We start from the raw sequence: 17,960 nt of genomic DNA, 5'->3' as shown, positions 1-17,960 counted from the left end.
CCACCCTTTGCCCTAATTTGTACCAGGATCAGCTTGGTGAGAAAAAACTACACCCCATCTAGTGGGGAAAGACATCTCTGTGAAGCTGGTCTGAAGAGAGGTGTAAATGGTGACGCACGGATTTGGCATTCCATGGGTGTGCAAAACAGGGGTCACTGACATGGGGGAAGAAGCTAGGCGTGTACAAGAAAAGCAGCTAGTGGAAGGCTAGAGATAAAGCCTCCCCTGGTGCTTTGTCTAATGCTCTAAGGGACATCATTTTCCCAGACCCTCCCATCTTCCATAGCCTTGTGTGTAAGTTACACTAGTTCTTCTTCAAGTGCGTGCACGTGTCCATTCCGATTTGGGTGGGTGCGCGCCCGAGCACAGCTCTCGGGAATATTTTCCCCAGTGGTGTCCGTCGGGTTGGCTCTGGTGCCCCCGGGGGCCGGTATAAGGGGCCTGCTGAGCCCATGCTCCTCAGTTCCTTCTTCTTGCCCGTGATGGCTGTTGAAACTCCCCTCTCCCTTGGCAAAACATGATAGTGGTTTTCTCTTCATCTAGCTGTAAATAGTTGTTATGAGTTAGATTAATTTTTGTAAGTTTTAGTGTGTTATAGTAGGACACCTCTCCACGTTTGGAAAGGAGGTCCCGCCCTCTCCCCGGCCCTGGTATCAGGGCATGCCTCAGTCGCTGTAGTTCAAGGCGTGCTCCGCCTGTGGGAAACCTATGTCCACCAGTGACCCACACTTGAGCTGCCTCGCGTACTTGGGGGAGGGCCATAGGACAGACTGCTGCCAAATCTGTCAGGAGTTTAAACCCCGCATGCAAAAGGACCAGGCAGCGAGACTCAAATGGAGACGGTGCTAAGACTGACCTCAGAGCTGAGATCCGACTTGGCACGGAGCACATCTGCTCTGGTGCATAGTGCACCTCCGGATGATATAGAAGAGGCATCATAGACACCATGAAAAGAGCCATTCACCGGCACCAGAGGGAAGCAAGAAAGGAGACCAAGATAGCAAGCCCTGGGGTGGCCTGCTCTCCCTCTCCAGCACGGCAACAACCACCACTCCCAACAGCCACAGCGGTACCGCAAACCCCGCAAAGGGAGCAACACCGCCCCGCAGCACCATGATGACCAACTTGCAGTCCCTTCCATGCTGGTGGAGAGACACTTGTTGACTCTGCCAATACCAGGATCACCTGGCAGCTAAGATGCAGCGCCTCCGACACCACCCGGTGGCATGCAGGTCTACACTAGTTCCAGACCGGTGCTAAGACCACTTTCCAGGGGCAAGCTTATCCTAATTGCTTCACCTGCGACATCGCTGCGGCACTGTTCCCCAGCACCAGGAGAATCGGCACCACCATGGTCTCCCTGCTCCTCGTCGCTTCTGGTCCTCTTCAAGGTCGGACTCGGGGCCCTGTTCCGTGCACTGATGGGACTGTCAGCACTACAAACACCACTCCCCGTGCCCATCAGTGACCGGGAGCACCAGGTGCAATGTTGTCACAGAGCGCCTGGCCCCTGGATCCATGGGGATCGATTCCCATGCAATGGCCTTTCTGGTACCCTGGGGCTTTCCCCTGAGTCAAAGCTCTAGCTCGTGGTGCTCCTACTCAGTCATAGAAGAGAGTAGGGCGCCGCTGGTGCTGCACCGAGGGACCCTGGAAGCATCAGCTGGTACACGTGCAGAGGGCTGGCCCCGGTACCAAGCCGGTCACTGGACTCAGCACACAACCCAATACTGGTCCCGGTGCACAGTCCGGTACTGAAGTCAGTGCCGATCAGCAGGCACAGGTTCCCCAGGCAGAGGAAGAGCTGGAGGTGGGGACAGCTTTTCGTGCCCTTTCCTCTTCTTCACCAGAGGAAGAAGTGGTGTCAAAGGGGTTGTCTCCTTCTCAGGACGATTTAAGGGCCCACCAGGACTTACTGAAGCAGGTGGCGTCCAATGTGGGCTTACAGGCAAAGGCCATCGAGTAACCATCCCAGCATTTCTTGGACTTCCTGGCAGCAACAACGCCTGCAAGAGTCACCCTTCCTCTGCATGAGGCAATTATGAAGTCCATCAAGGTCCTCTGGCAGACCCCACCCATTGCCAAGAGAACTGAGCAGAAATACTTTGTGCCTGCCCAGGGCTCTGAATTTTTATTTTCTCCCCCTGGATCACTCATGGTGGCAGCGAGAGGGACCCTCAGGGCCAGACGGGACATACATTAAGGGCAAAAGACCCCCAAAAGTTGGACCTGCTTGGGAGGAAAGCATATTCAACGGGAGGTCTTCAACTTCACATAACAAACCAGCAGGCTCTGGTGGGTCACTATGATTTTAATATGTGGGAGACTATGAGCAGATTTAACGACAGACTCTCCCAGGACAATCAGCAGGAGTTCTTGTGGATGAGGGCAAGTCGGTTGTTGGCGCCTCCCTGCAGGCAGCCTGGATGCAGCTGATTCTGCGGCTCAGGAGCTCATGCTTACAGACATCCTGGTTCCCGCAGGAGGTTCAGCAGACTTTGCAGGACTTGCCCTTTGAAAGCCCTTCGCTCTTTTCAGAACAAACTGATGCGAGGCAACACAGCTTTCAATACTCCAGGGTGATACTAAAGTCCTTTGGGTTGCACAACCCTGTGTAGTCTAGGAGACCATATAGGCCCCAGCAATATGGCTGCTACTTCCCCCAGCAGCCACGTCATGATTAGAGGAGGAGAAGGAACAGAGGGTTCGCACACAGGCCACCTCCAACCTCCTCCTCCACAAGGCCTTCTCAATCAGTCCTACGCCACTCAGGCAACTCGAGACACTTGTTTTGATGAGGTGCTCGAGGACGGCATACCAAACCCACAGCTCCAGGATCCATCCCCTATCTTCTCCAACCACCTTGCCCACTTTCTCAAGGGCTGGGAACGGGTTACTTCCGACCGCTGGGTATTGAGTACCGTGGAGTCGGGGTATACCCTCCAGTTTATTTCTACCCCTTCTTCCCATCCAGCTTCCCCATCCCTCTTTAGGAACACTTCTCATGAGCTTCTGCTAGAGCAAGAAGTGCAATCGCTTCTCCGGATGGCAGCTGTGGAAGAAGTTCCACTACAGCTAAGTGGAAAGGGGTTCTATTCCCACTACTTTCTGATCCCCAAAGCCAAGGGGTCTCAGACAGATCCTAGATCTGTGTGGACTCAACTGATACCTAGAAAAGCTGAAGTTCTGCATGGTCTCCCTGGTGTCCATCATCCCGTCTCTAGATCCGGGGGATTGGTATGCTGCCCTTGACTTGCATGACCCAGAGTCCCGGGGGAGCTAACTGAAGTCACTCAATTAGGATGAACTGAAAAGAATGGGACAGACAATCCCCAAAGCTGGTGGATCTTCCAATACTTAGATTCACCAAGCCAGCACAAAACAGCCTCTGTAATACCTCTCTGGTTACCCAGAAGCCAATAACACGGTTCCCTTAAAGTAACCCAGCCTCAGGCCTCCACCCAGACAACCAAGTCAAATATGATGAGGATTACTAAAAATCTTATTCATCATATAAAAAAGTTCTACCAGTCCCAAAGGAACAGACACATTACCTCCCAGGTTAATGAATATTCCAGATCTTATCTAAATACACGCTTACAGCCAATTCTTATTAATTAAACTAAAATTTATTAAAAAATAAAAGAGAGAGTATTGGTTAAAGGATCAATATACATACAGACATGAGTACAGTTCTTGAGATTCAGATTCATAGTATAAATGGTGATCTTTGTCATTGCAAAGAGTTCTTTCAGAAATAGTCCATAGGTTATAGTCCAATGTTCATATTCAGGGTGATTCCAGATTAGGACTGGAGATCTCAATCTTGGGTTTCAGCTTAACTGTATGAAGCATCACGCAGATCTGAGATAAAAAGGGTTGGAACCCAAGGCATCTTTATACAGTTTCAGGCCTTCATGTGACAGCTCTGAGTCCTTAGGTGAACAATAGGCACTCATATGGACTTTGAAGTGGACCCATTTCCTAAGCATCGAGGGTAATTATCTATACAGATTAACATAAGGCAATTGCTTGTTTTCCATCATTCTCAGGTGGTTTGCTGTACATTTCAAAGAGAGACGAACACAGTGATATCCATGTTTACAGTTCATTTAAATGTTAATATTCCCTTTTGATCTCTGAATCAATAGCTATAGTGACAGCAGGAACTGTCTGTTTACATGGCTAACATTTTACAAGATATAAGTAATCACATACAATTAGTATCACCTCCAATTCTCTAACATTACAGGTTTGCCTTTCAAAGTTCTAGCCTATCTAGCATGGAATGGCCCTAATTACAATCTGCATACTTTTCTAACATGTCTCTAAAGGTTGAATTATCCTGCAAGATGCTTAACCCTTTTCTGGCCATGAATCACGCTTTGTATAAGTTTTGTTGCAATTATATAACAATGGTAGCAACAATGATTTGCATGGTCATATTTTAATCAAATACTGTACAACTTGAACGCATATTTCCACATCTTGATATTTCAGGGCCACAGAAGATTTCTCAGGTTTGTGGTGAACCACGGGCATCACCAATTTGCAGCCCTGCCATTCAGTCTTTCAGCCACTCTGTGAGTCTTCACCAAGTGAATGGCAGTGATAGCAGCATTTCAGAGGAAAAGAGAAGTCCACATGTTCCTGTGTTTGGACAACTGACTCATCAAAGGCCGGTCCCCAGTGCAAGTGGAGTCCGACATTGCACTCATACAATCAACCTTCCAAAAGTTGGGTCTTCTGATAAACATTCAGAAGTCAACCCTAACGCCTGTTCAAAGAATAGAGTTCATTGGGGCATTTCTCGGCTTGACGTTGGCAAGAGCCCATCTTCTGGAGGACCATTTCTGATCAATCTCATCATTAATATGCTTCCTGCAGGCACATCTGACTATGACCGTTAGAATGTGTTTAAGCCTACTTCCTGCACATACATAGTACAGCATGCAAGGCTGAGATTCAGACCTCTCCAGGCCCGGCTGGGCACAGTGTACTCCCTTTCCAGACATCATCTGGACAGGGTCCTCAGTGTGCCACCTCAAGGCCTCAACTCCCTGGACTGGTGGTTAGTCCACAGGGTGCTATGTAAGGAAGTGTCCTTCACAAGGTGTCAACTGTCCGCACATTTGGTCTCCAATGCTTCAGTGCTAGGTTGGAGAGCCTACCTAAGACATCTCAGGACACAAGATCTGTGGTCCCAAGAGGAAGTTTCAGTCCACATTGATATCAGGGAACTCAGAGCTGTCTGCCTAGCTTGTCAGGCATTCCTGCTCCATATTACAAACAAAACAATCTCAGTTCTCAAGGACAATATATCAACCATGTGTTACATCAACAGACAAGGTGGGGCCTACTCGTCCCGTCTTTGTTGAGCGGCGACTCGTCTATGGGAATTCTTCATCACTCAAGCGTCAAGCATCTTATCTACCGGGCATACAAAACCAGCTCACAGATCACCTCAGCAGGTTCTTTTCCACTCACCACGAGTGGTCCCTTCACCCGGATGTCGCCTGGGACATCTTCTGCAGGTGGGGTGTTTGCCACTTGCGCCAACAGGAAGTGTCAACAATTCTGCTCCCTGAGGGGCTACAGCCCAGGGTCCATCACAAATGCCTTCCTGCTAACGTGGTCATCCTACCAGTTTTATGCTTTTGCACCCATCTCTTTGATTCACAAGTTGCTGACAAAGATCAAGCAGGACTGGACCCGAGTTATTCTAATAGCCCCAACTTGGCCCAGACAGCACTGGTACACCACACTCGTTCAGCTGTCCGTGGAGGTACCAGTCACCCTACTACTCCACCCAGACCTGATCTCCCAGGACCCTGGGCAACTGTTCTACCCGAACGTCAGTGTCTTGCATCTGAAAGCTTGGAATCTTCATGGATAAACTCCGATGAGCGAGCTTGTTTGGAGCAGGTGCGTAAAGTCCTCCTAGGCAGCAGAAAACCCTCCATGAGGGCAACTTACTGGACTAAGTGGAAGCATTTCTCCCTCTGGTCTTCCCAACATGGAGTGTCCCCTCTGGAGGCTTCACTACAGCTCATCTTGGACTACCTCTTATTTCCGAAGGTGCAGGGCCTCGCCCTCTCCTCAATCAAGGTCCACCTGGCAGCCGTCTCGGCATTCCACCCAAAAATAGACAATAGGTGAGTCTTCTCACATGAGCCGGTAATTAGCTTCTTTAAAGGCCTAGAGAGAATATTCCCACAGATAAGGGATCCATCCCCTGCATGGGATCTGAATCTCGTCCTTTTGAAATTGACGGGGCCTCCCTTCAAGCCACTAACAACATGTTCACTGCTGCACCTGTCTTGGAAGGTGGCGTTTCTAGTGGCAATCACCTTGGCCAGGAGAGTGTTGGAGATCCGAGCCCTCACAGCGGAGCCTCTTTGTACAATCTTTAAGGACAAGGTGCAGTTACTCCCACACCTGAGTTTCCTTCCCAAGGTGGTGTCTCAGTTTCACTGCAACCAACCCATTTTTCTAACAATTTTTTACACTAAACTGCATGCAAATGGGGAGGAACAACACTTGCATTCCTTGGACATTAGACGAGCCCTGGCGTTTTATATTGAAAGGACCAAACCGTTCCGTAAGTCTCTGCAACTCTTCATACAATAGTCAAAAGGATGAAGGGACTCCCCATCTCGGCTCAAAGAATCTTGTTGTGGATAACATCCTGTATCAAAGCATGTTACGACCTTGCAGGTGTTCCCCGTCCGTCAAACCTGACTTCTCATTCTACGAGGTCCCAAGCCTCGGCGGCGGCTTTCCTGGGCCAAGTCCTTATTCAGGATATCTGTAGGGCAGCAACCTGGTCCTCGGTACATACTTTTTTCTACACACTTCAGAGTAGCAGCCGTGTTAGTCTGTATCCACAAAAAGAACAGTCTCTAAGGTGCCACAAGTACTCCTGTTCTTTCTACACACTGTCATTACTCAACAGGCCAGAGATGATGTGCAGCTTGGCCAAGCAATGCTACAGTCAGCTTGCCCTTGAACTCCGAGCCCAATTTGAATGGACATGTGCAAGCACCTGAAGAAGAAAAAACGGTTACTAACCTTTCTGTAACTGTTGTTCTTCGAGATGTGTTGCACGTGTCCATTCCAAGACTGACCTACTGTCCCCGTTCTTGGAGTGGCTGGTAAGAAGAAACTGAGGTGCATGGGCCACCAGGGGGCACCAGAGCCAACCTGATGGATACCACTAGGGGAAAAAAATTCCGATAGCTGTGCTCCGGGCACGCACACACCCAAATCGGAATGGACATGTGCAACACATCTCGAAGAACAACAGTTATGGAAAGGTTAGTAACAGTTTTATTTGCACACTGTTCAGTGCCAAAGCGGTGCTAGCTATATCACTTAACCACTAACACTGCTTTTCTTACCAGCCTGGCTCCGATGTGTGACTGATGCTGCTGTTTACATCCCTGCTGAATTTGACATGGAGGAATCAGTGGGATTTGCACTGTCTTTAACTACATGTTAGTTTGATGCCCTGAGCCAAACTCATCCCTGATGTGACTCCATTGAAGTTAATGGGCCAAATTCATTCCCTTTCATACAACCAGTGTGAGAGAGATTGGATTTATGCCCATACCCATAATATCCATCTCGTCATTGGCATCACTGGCCATTCTTTTTAAAGTGACTATCATTCTGCTATTCACAGGGGTTACAAATCGCTCACCAGGCCATTTCCAAGCACTTGCTCATACAATGTCTAGATAAAGATGCACCACACATGAATGTCATCAGAGACTTTTGTTTCTGTAAAGGAAAGACAACTGCAGCTGTCACCTTGGCCAAACACTACAGTGCTGCCTGCCTATCCATCGACGCTGTGGTGCTGGAAGCCCTCTCTGACAGGAGCAGCTCCGCGGGGCTTCGTGCACGGGAGCTGTGCATCAGGGCCGCCATCGAGCAGGCACATCGGGAGTCAGAGGAAGCTGGTAAGGGCTCAGACCTTCAGCAGCACAAAGGCTGGAGAGCCGTGCTGCACAGAAATGCTGGGCATGACCCCAGCACAATTTCCATCGTATGGCCTTGCCATCCCCTCCCTTCATTTTCTCCCTCTAGTGCATTGTCGTGAAGACTTTTCAGCAACCCACGGGGGCTCTTGGTAACCTCAGGGGTGGGTGGGGGGAGCTTTGATGCGTCTGGGTATGAAATCCCATGGGGAGCTCCACAGATGGTAGAAGCTGGAGCATACAGTGATCTTCTCAGTTCGCAGTTCGATCACCACCACTAGTTGAATAGCAGTGATGCTGGACAATAACGCATCTCTAGCCTTGGAATCAAGAAGAATATAAGGGTTCAGAGGTGCCGAATCCCTGTAATGCAAAGTCCAACTTGCAGTCTATAATGTCTCTTGCCTGTTAAAAATCTCTCTTTCTCTGGTGTTAGTACCTAGGCATTTCATTCCATTGTGATGCTCTGGACGTATTCCTTTCCATAATAGAGTAAAACACTCTGGTGCTTTTCTAAGAGATTGCCCTAATTCACTCTGCCCAGGCTTCATGCTATGATCACCCAGAAAGGCTTTTCCTGATCTTGTTGCTGAAGCTGAAGTCCCCTGCAGTGCCCATTAAGATCCAAAATGCTTGGCTTGAAAAGATAGTGATTTAATGAGCATGGGGTGTGTGAAACACAGTCCCCCAGGTCAGTTATACAGCGAGTTACATTAAAATACAAATGGATTCATTTCACATCTTTGAAGGTTTTGTGCAAAGAAGTTGCTCCTGCAAATTCTCTGTTAGACTCCTGCTCCTAGGTCCTGTGCCCTCCCCTGGGACCTGGCGAGCTGCGTACCCTAGCAAGCTTGGAGCTGGCAGCCTGAGGGTGTTGCTCACCCTCACGGGGCCCTGCTTTGAGGACTAAAATCCCAAGCAGAGGGACAAGGAGACCCCCAGGCTAGAAAGGGTTAATAGGAACGATTTTCATGACTGTTTTTGTGCCCAAATGTGGTGCAGGCAAGAGGTGCTGCATTGACAGCCCTGGAGAACAAAGCCTTGGAACAGATACAGCATAAGCAGCGCCTGCTGCTGTGAAAGGCCTTTGTGTGCTAACGCGTTTGTCATGGGCTTTGCTTTGGGGCACAGCTCCTGTCCACTTGGTGGAGCATTGGCCTCTGTTCCTTGCTTCTTGGGGCAGACGGATGAGTGGTTTAGTTCTAAGAAATAGTCAAGTTAATCCCTCTACCCTGGGTCCTGCGCCTCATGGTGCAGTGGGGGAAAGGGTATTGATTTAGATTTTTCTGTTTTGCTTTCCATCTCCCTGGACAAACAATGAATGACAGAGCCACTTGCAACTGAGTCCTGGCGTCGCTGGAGTCAGTGACAGTCTGACAGAGGATCATTCATTTATTTCCTCAACGTCGGTATTTCTCTCTACGCAGCTTTTATAACCGCCCATCACCATAGCATTTGAGCACTAAAAGTCTCTAGCCGTAGAACCCACGTATCCTCTTTTGCACTTTCCCTTGACAGTGACAGAAACGTGGGCAGGAATGTGTGTTCTGTGCAATCAGATATGACCCCTGGTGCTAATGGCCAGCTTGTGCCTGAACGGCCTAATCCATTGTGGAGCTCCAGCTCCTGGGGAAGGTACGTGCTGTGCTGCGTCCCTTGGGAGAGTGCAGCATGCTCCCCCTGTGTCTGGTCAGCTCCACTGGCAGGCAAAGGCAGGATGCCAGCAGGTTCCGCTCCAGTGACTTGGATTAAGAAGCGTGTTCATCCCTGGCAGTTTGAGGAACGCTAACTGCTGTAGTCAGTCTTCTGCAGATTGGATCCCCCTGAGGCTGAACTCCTCTTTCATCCTAGCAGGTCAGTCTTCTGAGGGCTCTGCAGGGCAGACAGCTCTGAGCACAAGACTGAGCGTTGAGGCTTTGGCCAAGCATACCACGGAGGGTAGCCAGCCGAGCTCCGAGACCAAAACCGGGCCACAGTCCATCACCTCCAAGGGCTACAGGGGCAGCACAGGAACAGGCAGGGGGAAGTCAGAAGGCCATGCCTCGCAGGCACAGAAGCAGCAGCACCAATCGGATCAAACAGGATCACAGGTGAAAGCGAATTCACATCAGTAAACAGATGGGATTAGTCCATCACTCGTCTAAGAGTGTGTGAGAAACTGACTCCTGCACTGGAGCTGCCCTGGCCCAGTGGGTTCCTGCCCTGGGCTTTCATCTCTGCTGACTTAACCTGGGTACTCACAGGTACAAATCAGCCTGGTGGTCTTGTTCTAGTCTCTAGTGGGGCTTAGTCCAGGTGATAAAAGCACTATTGAATTAGGCAAAGTTAGTTACTCGAGAGTCCTGGGGCTGGGAGGACTCTTGCGCTGGGAGTGAGGGCTGAGGTGCCTCTCCAAGGGTTTGATGGGGGTTAGTTGTTTGTTAAGCACCAGCAATGTGCACACACGTCCTGAAGAGTTTTTATTCTGCGTGTTGGTGTGGAGCTGGCTCAGAGTGTTCCCTGTGTTAGTGCAGTGAGGTGTCAGCGTTGTCATGCTCAGCTTTTATAGCAAGAGTAACTGAGGCTCAGAGAAGTTTGAAGGTCCAAATTTTCAAGTGTGGCCTCTAATTTTGGTTGCCACCATTTTTGAGTGCTCAGCTCAGGACACCTGGGGTCTGAGCACCCCCATGCCAGCTGAAGTCAGTGGGTGAGTGCGTGTTGCGTAGCTCTCCAATTCAGGTCTGAGGGACATGGAGTTAAGTCTGTAGACCCGGGCTCTGAGAGTCACTGTCACGGGCTGCTGCTTGCCATGTAGACACTTTCCCCATTACTCAGCGAGTTAAGTGCACCCAGGTTAACCTGAGGTGCATCAGTCATTCACCTTTGTGGAGCTGGGCGCCTGACCCCTTTGGAGGGCCAGCCACTCTCTGACAGTTGGGTACTCATAAACCAAAGCACCCAAAATGAGAGGGCCCTATTGAAAATGTGTCTCTTCATGTCTTGCCCTAGGTGACATGGCAAATCAGTGGGAGAATGAGGACTAGGCCCAGGTCTCCAGTGTCCCAGTCCAGTACCCTGGGTACAGACACCCTACACAGGCAGTAGCACCTGCATTTTTTTTAATAAATATGTAGGTTGAGACATAAAAGAAATGCATGGTCTGGATCCTGAGAGAGCTTACGGAGGGAGAAGTCCCTACACTCCCCCAGACTGCAGGACTGCGATTGTCCCTAGCCCTTGCCTACTCATGGGAAGAAAATTCCTCCCTTCCTGAGCCCCCTTACTATGGCCATGGACTGAGCAGCAGCCTCACAACACTAAGCCTAGAGGGAAGTGGGTGCTCAACGGTTGGAAGGCCGTACTCCAAGTGTAGTTATCAATGATTCGCTGCCAGACAGTCCCCAGCCTTTTTGTTTTTAAGAACAGGCTGGACAAACACCTGCCAGGGCTGGTCTAAGTTTTCCTTGGTCCTGCCTCCGCACAGAGGGCTGAGCTTGATGACCTCCTGAGGAGCCTTCCAGTCCTATGACTTGTGGGCTACTTTGCCCCATTAGCATGTGACAGCCGTCTGAGCTGGTAGGGTGAAGGGGCTGATGTGATGGGCAGAAGAAATGAGCTTAGTCTCCAGAGGAATTGTATGGGTTTTTCTGAAGCATTTTTTCCCTTGGGGTGGTGAATGCTGCAGGTTCCTCCCAGCCCCATTCCCAGTGCTCCTGTCCAGCGACGGCTCAGTGTTAGTGCCAGCATGGCAGGAGAATCAGGCCTGATGAGCTGCATGCTTCCCGAGGAGCTACTGGTGGAGATCCTTTCCGAGAGAATGCAGGTATGGCAGGTGCTCACCTGGGCAGAAGGAAACGCTGGTCATGAAGCTTGGTGTGTCGGGTGAGGATGTTTGTGTGAAGGGATGGGGAATGTGGTGTTGTCAAGGTTTGATTTAATGATAGGTTAAGGCAATGGAGAGACAGGCCAGGGCAGTAAGGGGCAGAGAGAGAGAAATATGCAGAGAAAATCAAAACAGGTGGAGATGTGCTGTTGATCTGCTCTAGCTCAACCAGAAATGTTGAACTTGGTGGCGGAGTCAGTGGGTGAGCTTCTCTGGCCTGTGCTGCGCAGGAGGTCAGAGGAGGTGATCAGAGTGGTCCCTCCAGGCCTTGGAATCTGTGACTATTTCAGATATTTGGGGATAGCGCTTGCTAATATGTTTTTACATCAGAGCAGGGAGGAGTATAAAAATATTGCTCAGGCGTGCAGGAGTGAAATCAGGAAGGCCAAATCACACTTGGAGTTGCAGTTAGCAAGAGATGTTAAGAGTAACCAGAAGGGTTTCTTCAGGTATGTTAGCAACAAGAAGAAAATAAAGGAAAATGTGGGCCCCTTACTGAATGAGGGAGGCAACCTAGTGACCGAGGATGTGGAAAAAGCTAATGTACTCAATGCTTTTTTCATCTCTGTCTTCACGCACAAGGTCAGCTCCCAGATTGCTGCACTGGGCAGTACAGCATGGGGAGAAGGTGACCAGCCCTCTGTGGAGAAAGAAGTGGTTCGGGACTATTTAGAAAAACTGGACGTGCACAAGTCCATGGGGCCGGATGCGCTGCATCCGAGGGTGCTAAAGGAGTTGGCGGGTGAGATTGCAGAGCCATTAGCCATTATTTTTGAAAACTCATGGCGATCAGGGGAGGTCCCAGATGACAGGAAAAAGGCTAATGTAGTGCCCATTTTTAAAAAAGGGAAGAAGGAGGATCCGGGGAACCACAGGCCAGTCAACCTCACCTCAGTCCCTGGAAAAATCATGGAGCAGGTCCTCAAGGAATCAATTATGAAACATTTAGAGGAGAGGAAAGTGATCAGGAACAGTCAGCATGGATTCATGAAGGGGAAGTCGTGCCTGACTAACCTAATTGCCTTCTATGATGAGATAACTGGCTCTGTGGATGAGGGGAAAGCAGTGGATGTGTTATTCCTTGACTTTAGCAAAGCTTTTGATACGGTCTCCCACAGTATTCTTGCCGCCAAGTTAAAGAAGTATGGGCTGGATGAATGGACTGTAAGGTGGATAGAAAGCTGTCTAGATCGTCGGGCTCAACGTGTAGTGATCAATGGCTCCATGTCTAGTTGGCAGCCGGTTTCAAGCGGAGTGCCCCAAGGGTCGGTCCTGGGGCCGGTTTTGTTTAATATCTTCATTAATGATCTGGAGGATGGTGTGGACTGCACTCTCAGCAAGTTTGCAGATGACACTAAACTAGGAGGCGTGGTAGATACACTAGAGGGTAGGGATCGGATACAGAGGGACCTAGACAAATTAGAGGATTGGGCCGAAAAAAACCTGATGAGGTTCAACAAGGACAAGTGCAGAGTCCTGCACTTAGGACGGAAGAATCCCATGCACTGCTACAGATTAGGGACCGAATGGCTAGGTAGCAGTTCTGCAGAAAAGGACCTAGGGATCACAGTGGACGAGAAGCTGGATATGAGTCAACAGTGTGCTCTTGTTGCCAAGAAGGCTAACGGCATTTTGGGCTGTATAAGTAGGGGCATTGCCAGCAGATCGAGGAACGTGATCGTTCCCCTTTATTTGACATTGGTGAGGCCTCATCTGGAATACTGTGTCCAGTTTTGGGCCCCACACTACAAGAAGGATGTGGAGAAATTGGAAAGAGTCCAGCGGAGGGCAACAAAAATGATTAGGGGTCTGGAGCACATGACTTATGAGGAGAGGCTGAGGGAACTGGGATTGTTTAGTCTCCAGAAGAGAAGAATGAGGGGGGATTTGATAGCAGCCTTCAACTATCTGAAGGGGGGTTCCAAAGAGGATGGAACTCGGCTGTTCTCAGTGGTGGCAGATGATAGAACAAGGAGCAATGGTCTCAAGTTGCAGTGGGGGAGGTCCAGGTTGGATATCAGGAAAAACTATTTCACTAGGAGGGTGGTGAAACACTGGAATGCGTTACCTAGGGAGGTGGTGGAATCTCCTTCCTTGGAGGTTTTTAAGGCCCGGCTTGACAAAGCCCTGGCTGGGATGATTTAGCTGGGAATTGGTCCTGCTTTGAGCAGGGGGTTGGACTAGATGACCTCTTGAGGTCCCTTCCAACTCTGATATTCTATGATTCTATGATTCTATTTGCTGATGAGAATACTGTGTGCTCATTGGGATGGATTTATGCCCTTTGTGTTCCACATTCACAGCTGAGTGACTGCTATCAGGGAGTGGTGTTTGATGGACTAGAAACAATCTTTGCCCGCAATATGCCTTCTGCTCTCCTTTGCCTACTCAAAGCAATCAACAACCGGCGTTACATCTACATGGTGAACCTGTTCCAGGATTATGCTGCCATGAAGGCTAGGGAGAAGGCCAAGAAAGAGCAGGAAGGTGAGAAGGATTCTTCAGTGAACCCTCTGACACTCACACCTCTACATGTCTGTGTGTCTGTCCAGGCATTTCTAATACCGGCTGTCAGAAAACCCGGGGGGATTTTTCCACCTCAGAAAATTTTCACCAAAACACACAAAATTTTCGTCTGCATTTTCAACAGAAAATTTTGATTTTTGCGGGGTGAAAATTCAGATACCAAAATATTTCAATTTGGAAGTGTTACCGTGGAGCCTCATGGGAGTTGTAGCTCAGGTACCTCATGCTCCTATTCTCGTTTATAGGCCAGGGTCCCTGTCAGACTTCATCTCCCATGATGCATCACAATCTCTCCTTTTGGAGACGGGAGGCAGTGCATCACGGGTATCCCTGGATGTGGTGTGTAATGGGAGATGCAGTCCAGTTCAGAATCCTGTCCCTTAAAGGCAAATGGAGACACAAGGTAACCAAACTACAACTCCCATGAAGCACTGTGGCAGAATATACAAACTGAAATATTTCCATATTTGGGTTTTTGACAAAATTGAAATTTCCTGCAGAAAGCAGACACTTTTTCCTGCAGATAGCAGACACTTTTCTCAGAATGTTTTGGTTAGTCCTAAACCCAGTTTTCCATTGAAGAACAGTTTCAACAGAAATTTTTCGACCAGTCCTAATTTCTAGAGTGCCTATCACCATATCTAGGCAGCAATACAAGCTAACAACCCGGACCCCCCTTTTTGGTCATTTCACACAAGTTATTGCAGCTTTTCACACCTGTATTCACATGATTTTAAATAGCACTTGAGAGGGTGTTTTATCCTTGAGCAGAGACACAGAAGGGATACAGCTTTGTTTGAAAGAAAAAATCGAGCTTCACTGGTGGAAGGCTGTCCTGGCAGCTCGGGGCAGATGCGGGACAGTCACTGCCAGCAGTGCAGCCAATGGGGAGCAGCACAGGCCTGGCTGAGAGACTGGCAGGGAAACAGGGTGTAGGTGGACTGGCTTCCAGGAGTCAAAGGGCTGCTAAGCCTAACAAGGGAGCTGTTTTTAGGGTCGTATACTCAGAGCCCCCTAGTGTGCTGAGGACACTGGCAGTTGGAATGGGGAAGAGATCGGCACAGTCCAGGTGCCTGGGATGAATCTGAGCTCTGGCTCTGTTTTGGGAGTAGTTATGCAGCTTGCATCAGGATCATCAAGTAGGTCTGACTCTCCTATGGATTCTTTGGGTTCCTGCTGAGGCTGGGTCTCATGGGACATCCCATTCACATAGTTATATGGGTAGAACCTGCTGCCCTCCCTCCCATAGCACCTGTAGTTTTAGAGCCAAAGCTGTCCCGGGATCCAGCTTCACAATGCACAAAATACAGTGGGGCCAGCATTGTAGGACTCACAGGATCTGTCTACACTGAGTGCAAGCCCAGGGCTGGCAGAATTGGAGTCAGCAGACCCAGGGGGTGTTAACCTAGAGCTTGAGCAGCTACACCCATGTGTAACCCCAGGGTAGGAATTGTTGAACCCTGGGCCCCTACACTGCATTATGTGGGCTCCAGTCCAGCCCCCATCTCCCAGACTTCCTAGCACTCTCCAAAACGTGGCCACTCGGGCCCTTTGCTCGTGGTGCAGTGTGGGGAAACTTGACAGTCCAGAGGTCACAGAGAGTCGGCCCATGGGATTGTGGGATACTATTGGCGGATTCCCAAAGCATGAGTCCAGTGGGGCTGCATCTGTGCTGCGAAGCAAGAGAGCTTGAACCCTGGGTCCCAGCTTGACTCAGGCTCGGACCCTCAACCCCCATGGGGTCCTGGGAGTCTGGGTCTGAGCCCTGGTTTAGCATGATTTGTGTGTGGATGGAAGGGGGTAAAGCCTGAGTTCAAGCTCTGGGCTTACACTTCAGTGTAGACGTACGAGGCCCCCTGCCTCCCCCCCCCCCCCCCCCGCCAGCACCTAACTCAGTGCCTGCTAATCGGAGCAGGGACACACACAAGCTGGTACCAGCAGGAGGGCCTGTCCTGAGCCCTGAGCTATGATTTCAGCCGGTGCATTTCTCTGTTTGGCTGCATGACAGAACAGGAACAGAAAGACGCCATTGCGAGGGAAAAGGCTCGTCTCCAGGAGATGGATGAGGAAGAGTACGACGCTCTCACTGAGGAGCAGAAAATTCAATTTGATAATGAACTGCTCCAAGCGCTACGGGAGCGGAAAAAGAGGTGTGTGAACTGTCCCTGGACAGCTGCCTGGCAGTGTTGCGCCACCCTCCACGTGGGACACTTCTGGGCTTGCCTGTTGTTTCTTTTCCTGCACCGTGCACTGGCACTACCCACTTTTCAGTGGGTTTGTCTGGTTTTATCAAGCAGGAGTCGTGGTTCTGAGCAGGGGTGAGTGGGATGGTGGGAAGGGTAGCTCAGAAGCAGCAGCAGGAAGTTCTGTTTCTCCTCAGTGGTTCAGGAAGTGGGAGGAGTAGCTCACAGGAGGTGATGGAGCCTCTGCTCTCACATAGTCGGAGACTCGTAAGGACCAAATGACTCTCCTGCTTTTACTTGTTGTGTAGGTTGGTGGCCAGAGGATAGTGCACTGGATTGGGACTTGGGAGACCTGAGTTCTAGTCTTGGCTCTGCTGCTGGGTGACCTTGGCAAGTGACTTCCCCTCTCTGTGCCTCAGTTTCCCCATCTGTAAAATAGTGATAATGATACTGACATTCCTGTGTGAAGTGCAGGATAAAACTACATATTATTGTACTTTAACAACCCTAAATTAAGGACAACACTGAAAATTCAACTGTAACTCTTCTAGAGACACAGAAAGGTCCTCCTAGTCCTTGAAAATCACATTTGAACTATATTGGCTGAGTTTCGCTGTTATTTTCACAGTAGATAAGCCCTTACAATGCTATTTGCATAGTACCCCTCTCATTGACTTAATATGCGTAGTGGCACTGGCCATAAATATTAATTGTAGCCAAAGGGGTGTGAGATGGAGAATTAGGTTCTGATTCAGATAATCATCCTTATTCAGTAGGGGCACTTATGCATATGCTTAACTTTAAGCATGTATTTAAGTCCCACTTAAGTCAGTGGGACTTACAGTCATGCTTAAAGTTAGGTACATACTTGAGTGCTTTCCTCAGTCGAGGCCAAATTTTGTTTCCCCAAAAAGAAGAAGAAAAATCAATGTGTTTGTTTTTAAATGGACGTGAGTTCAGTTATATATTGTGTGGGCTTCCAAGTGAATGGCTGCATTATTGACCTGGAAGCTCTGCAGACCACAGGAGGTGAGACTAGATGATCTGATGGTCCCTTTTGGCCTGAGAACTATGGAGCAAGGCCTCAAGCTCAGACTGGTGTTCTAAGAGCAGAGATTTCCCAGGGCTGCAGCAGAGCTGAGAGTTTATGCTGAGTGAGTTTTCTGGCTGCTTTGCTGAAGGGAGCTGGAGAAGTTGGCTCGAGAGCTCGAGGAAAAGAGGCACCAGCAGGAATTGGAGCGCTTGCGAGAGGAAGAAGAGATGAGGAAGAAGACCAAGCGGTGGAAGAGAGAGTCTGGAAAAGACAAAGATGAGGCCTTGGGAAAGAAAAGCCAGCTGGGAGGCAAACAGGTATGTGGTTCTGCTAATAAAGGTGTTTAAGACTGCCTCTGCCCTGACCCTGTCCTG

The 17,960-nt window shown here is 49.5% G+C and overlaps 1 protein-coding gene across 1 annotated transcript in view; it reads left to right on the top strand.

The window, feature by feature from the left end:
* HYDIN (HYDIN axonemal central pair apparatus protein) overlaps positions 1 to 17,960 on the top strand; it is a 376,996-nt gene that overhangs the window by 262,648 nt on the left and 96,388 nt on the right. The window contains exons 39-44 of the mRNA XM_054049428.1: positions 7,791 to 7,964; positions 9,834 to 10,072; positions 11,647 to 11,784; positions 14,148 to 14,331; positions 16,379 to 16,520; positions 17,735 to 17,903. Of these exons, the coding sequence (XP_053905403.1) occupies positions 7,791 to 7,964; positions 9,834 to 10,072; positions 11,647 to 11,784; positions 14,148 to 14,331; positions 16,379 to 16,520; positions 17,735 to 17,903 (1,046 nt within the window). The remainder of the gene's footprint in view (positions 1 to 7,790; positions 7,965 to 9,833; positions 10,073 to 11,646; positions 11,785 to 14,147; positions 14,332 to 16,378; positions 16,521 to 17,734; positions 17,904 to 17,960) is intronic.

Source organism: Malaclemys terrapin, chromosome 14 (genome assembly GCF_027887155.1).
Source record: "Malaclemys terrapin pileata isolate rMalTer1 chromosome 14, rMalTer1.hap1, whole genome shotgun sequence".
Classification (NCBI taxonomy): domain Eukaryota; kingdom Metazoa; phylum Chordata; order Testudines; family Emydidae; genus Malaclemys; species Malaclemys terrapin.
Note: the sequence above shows the minus strand (reverse complement) of the source record. Positions and strands in the feature narration are given on the sequence as shown.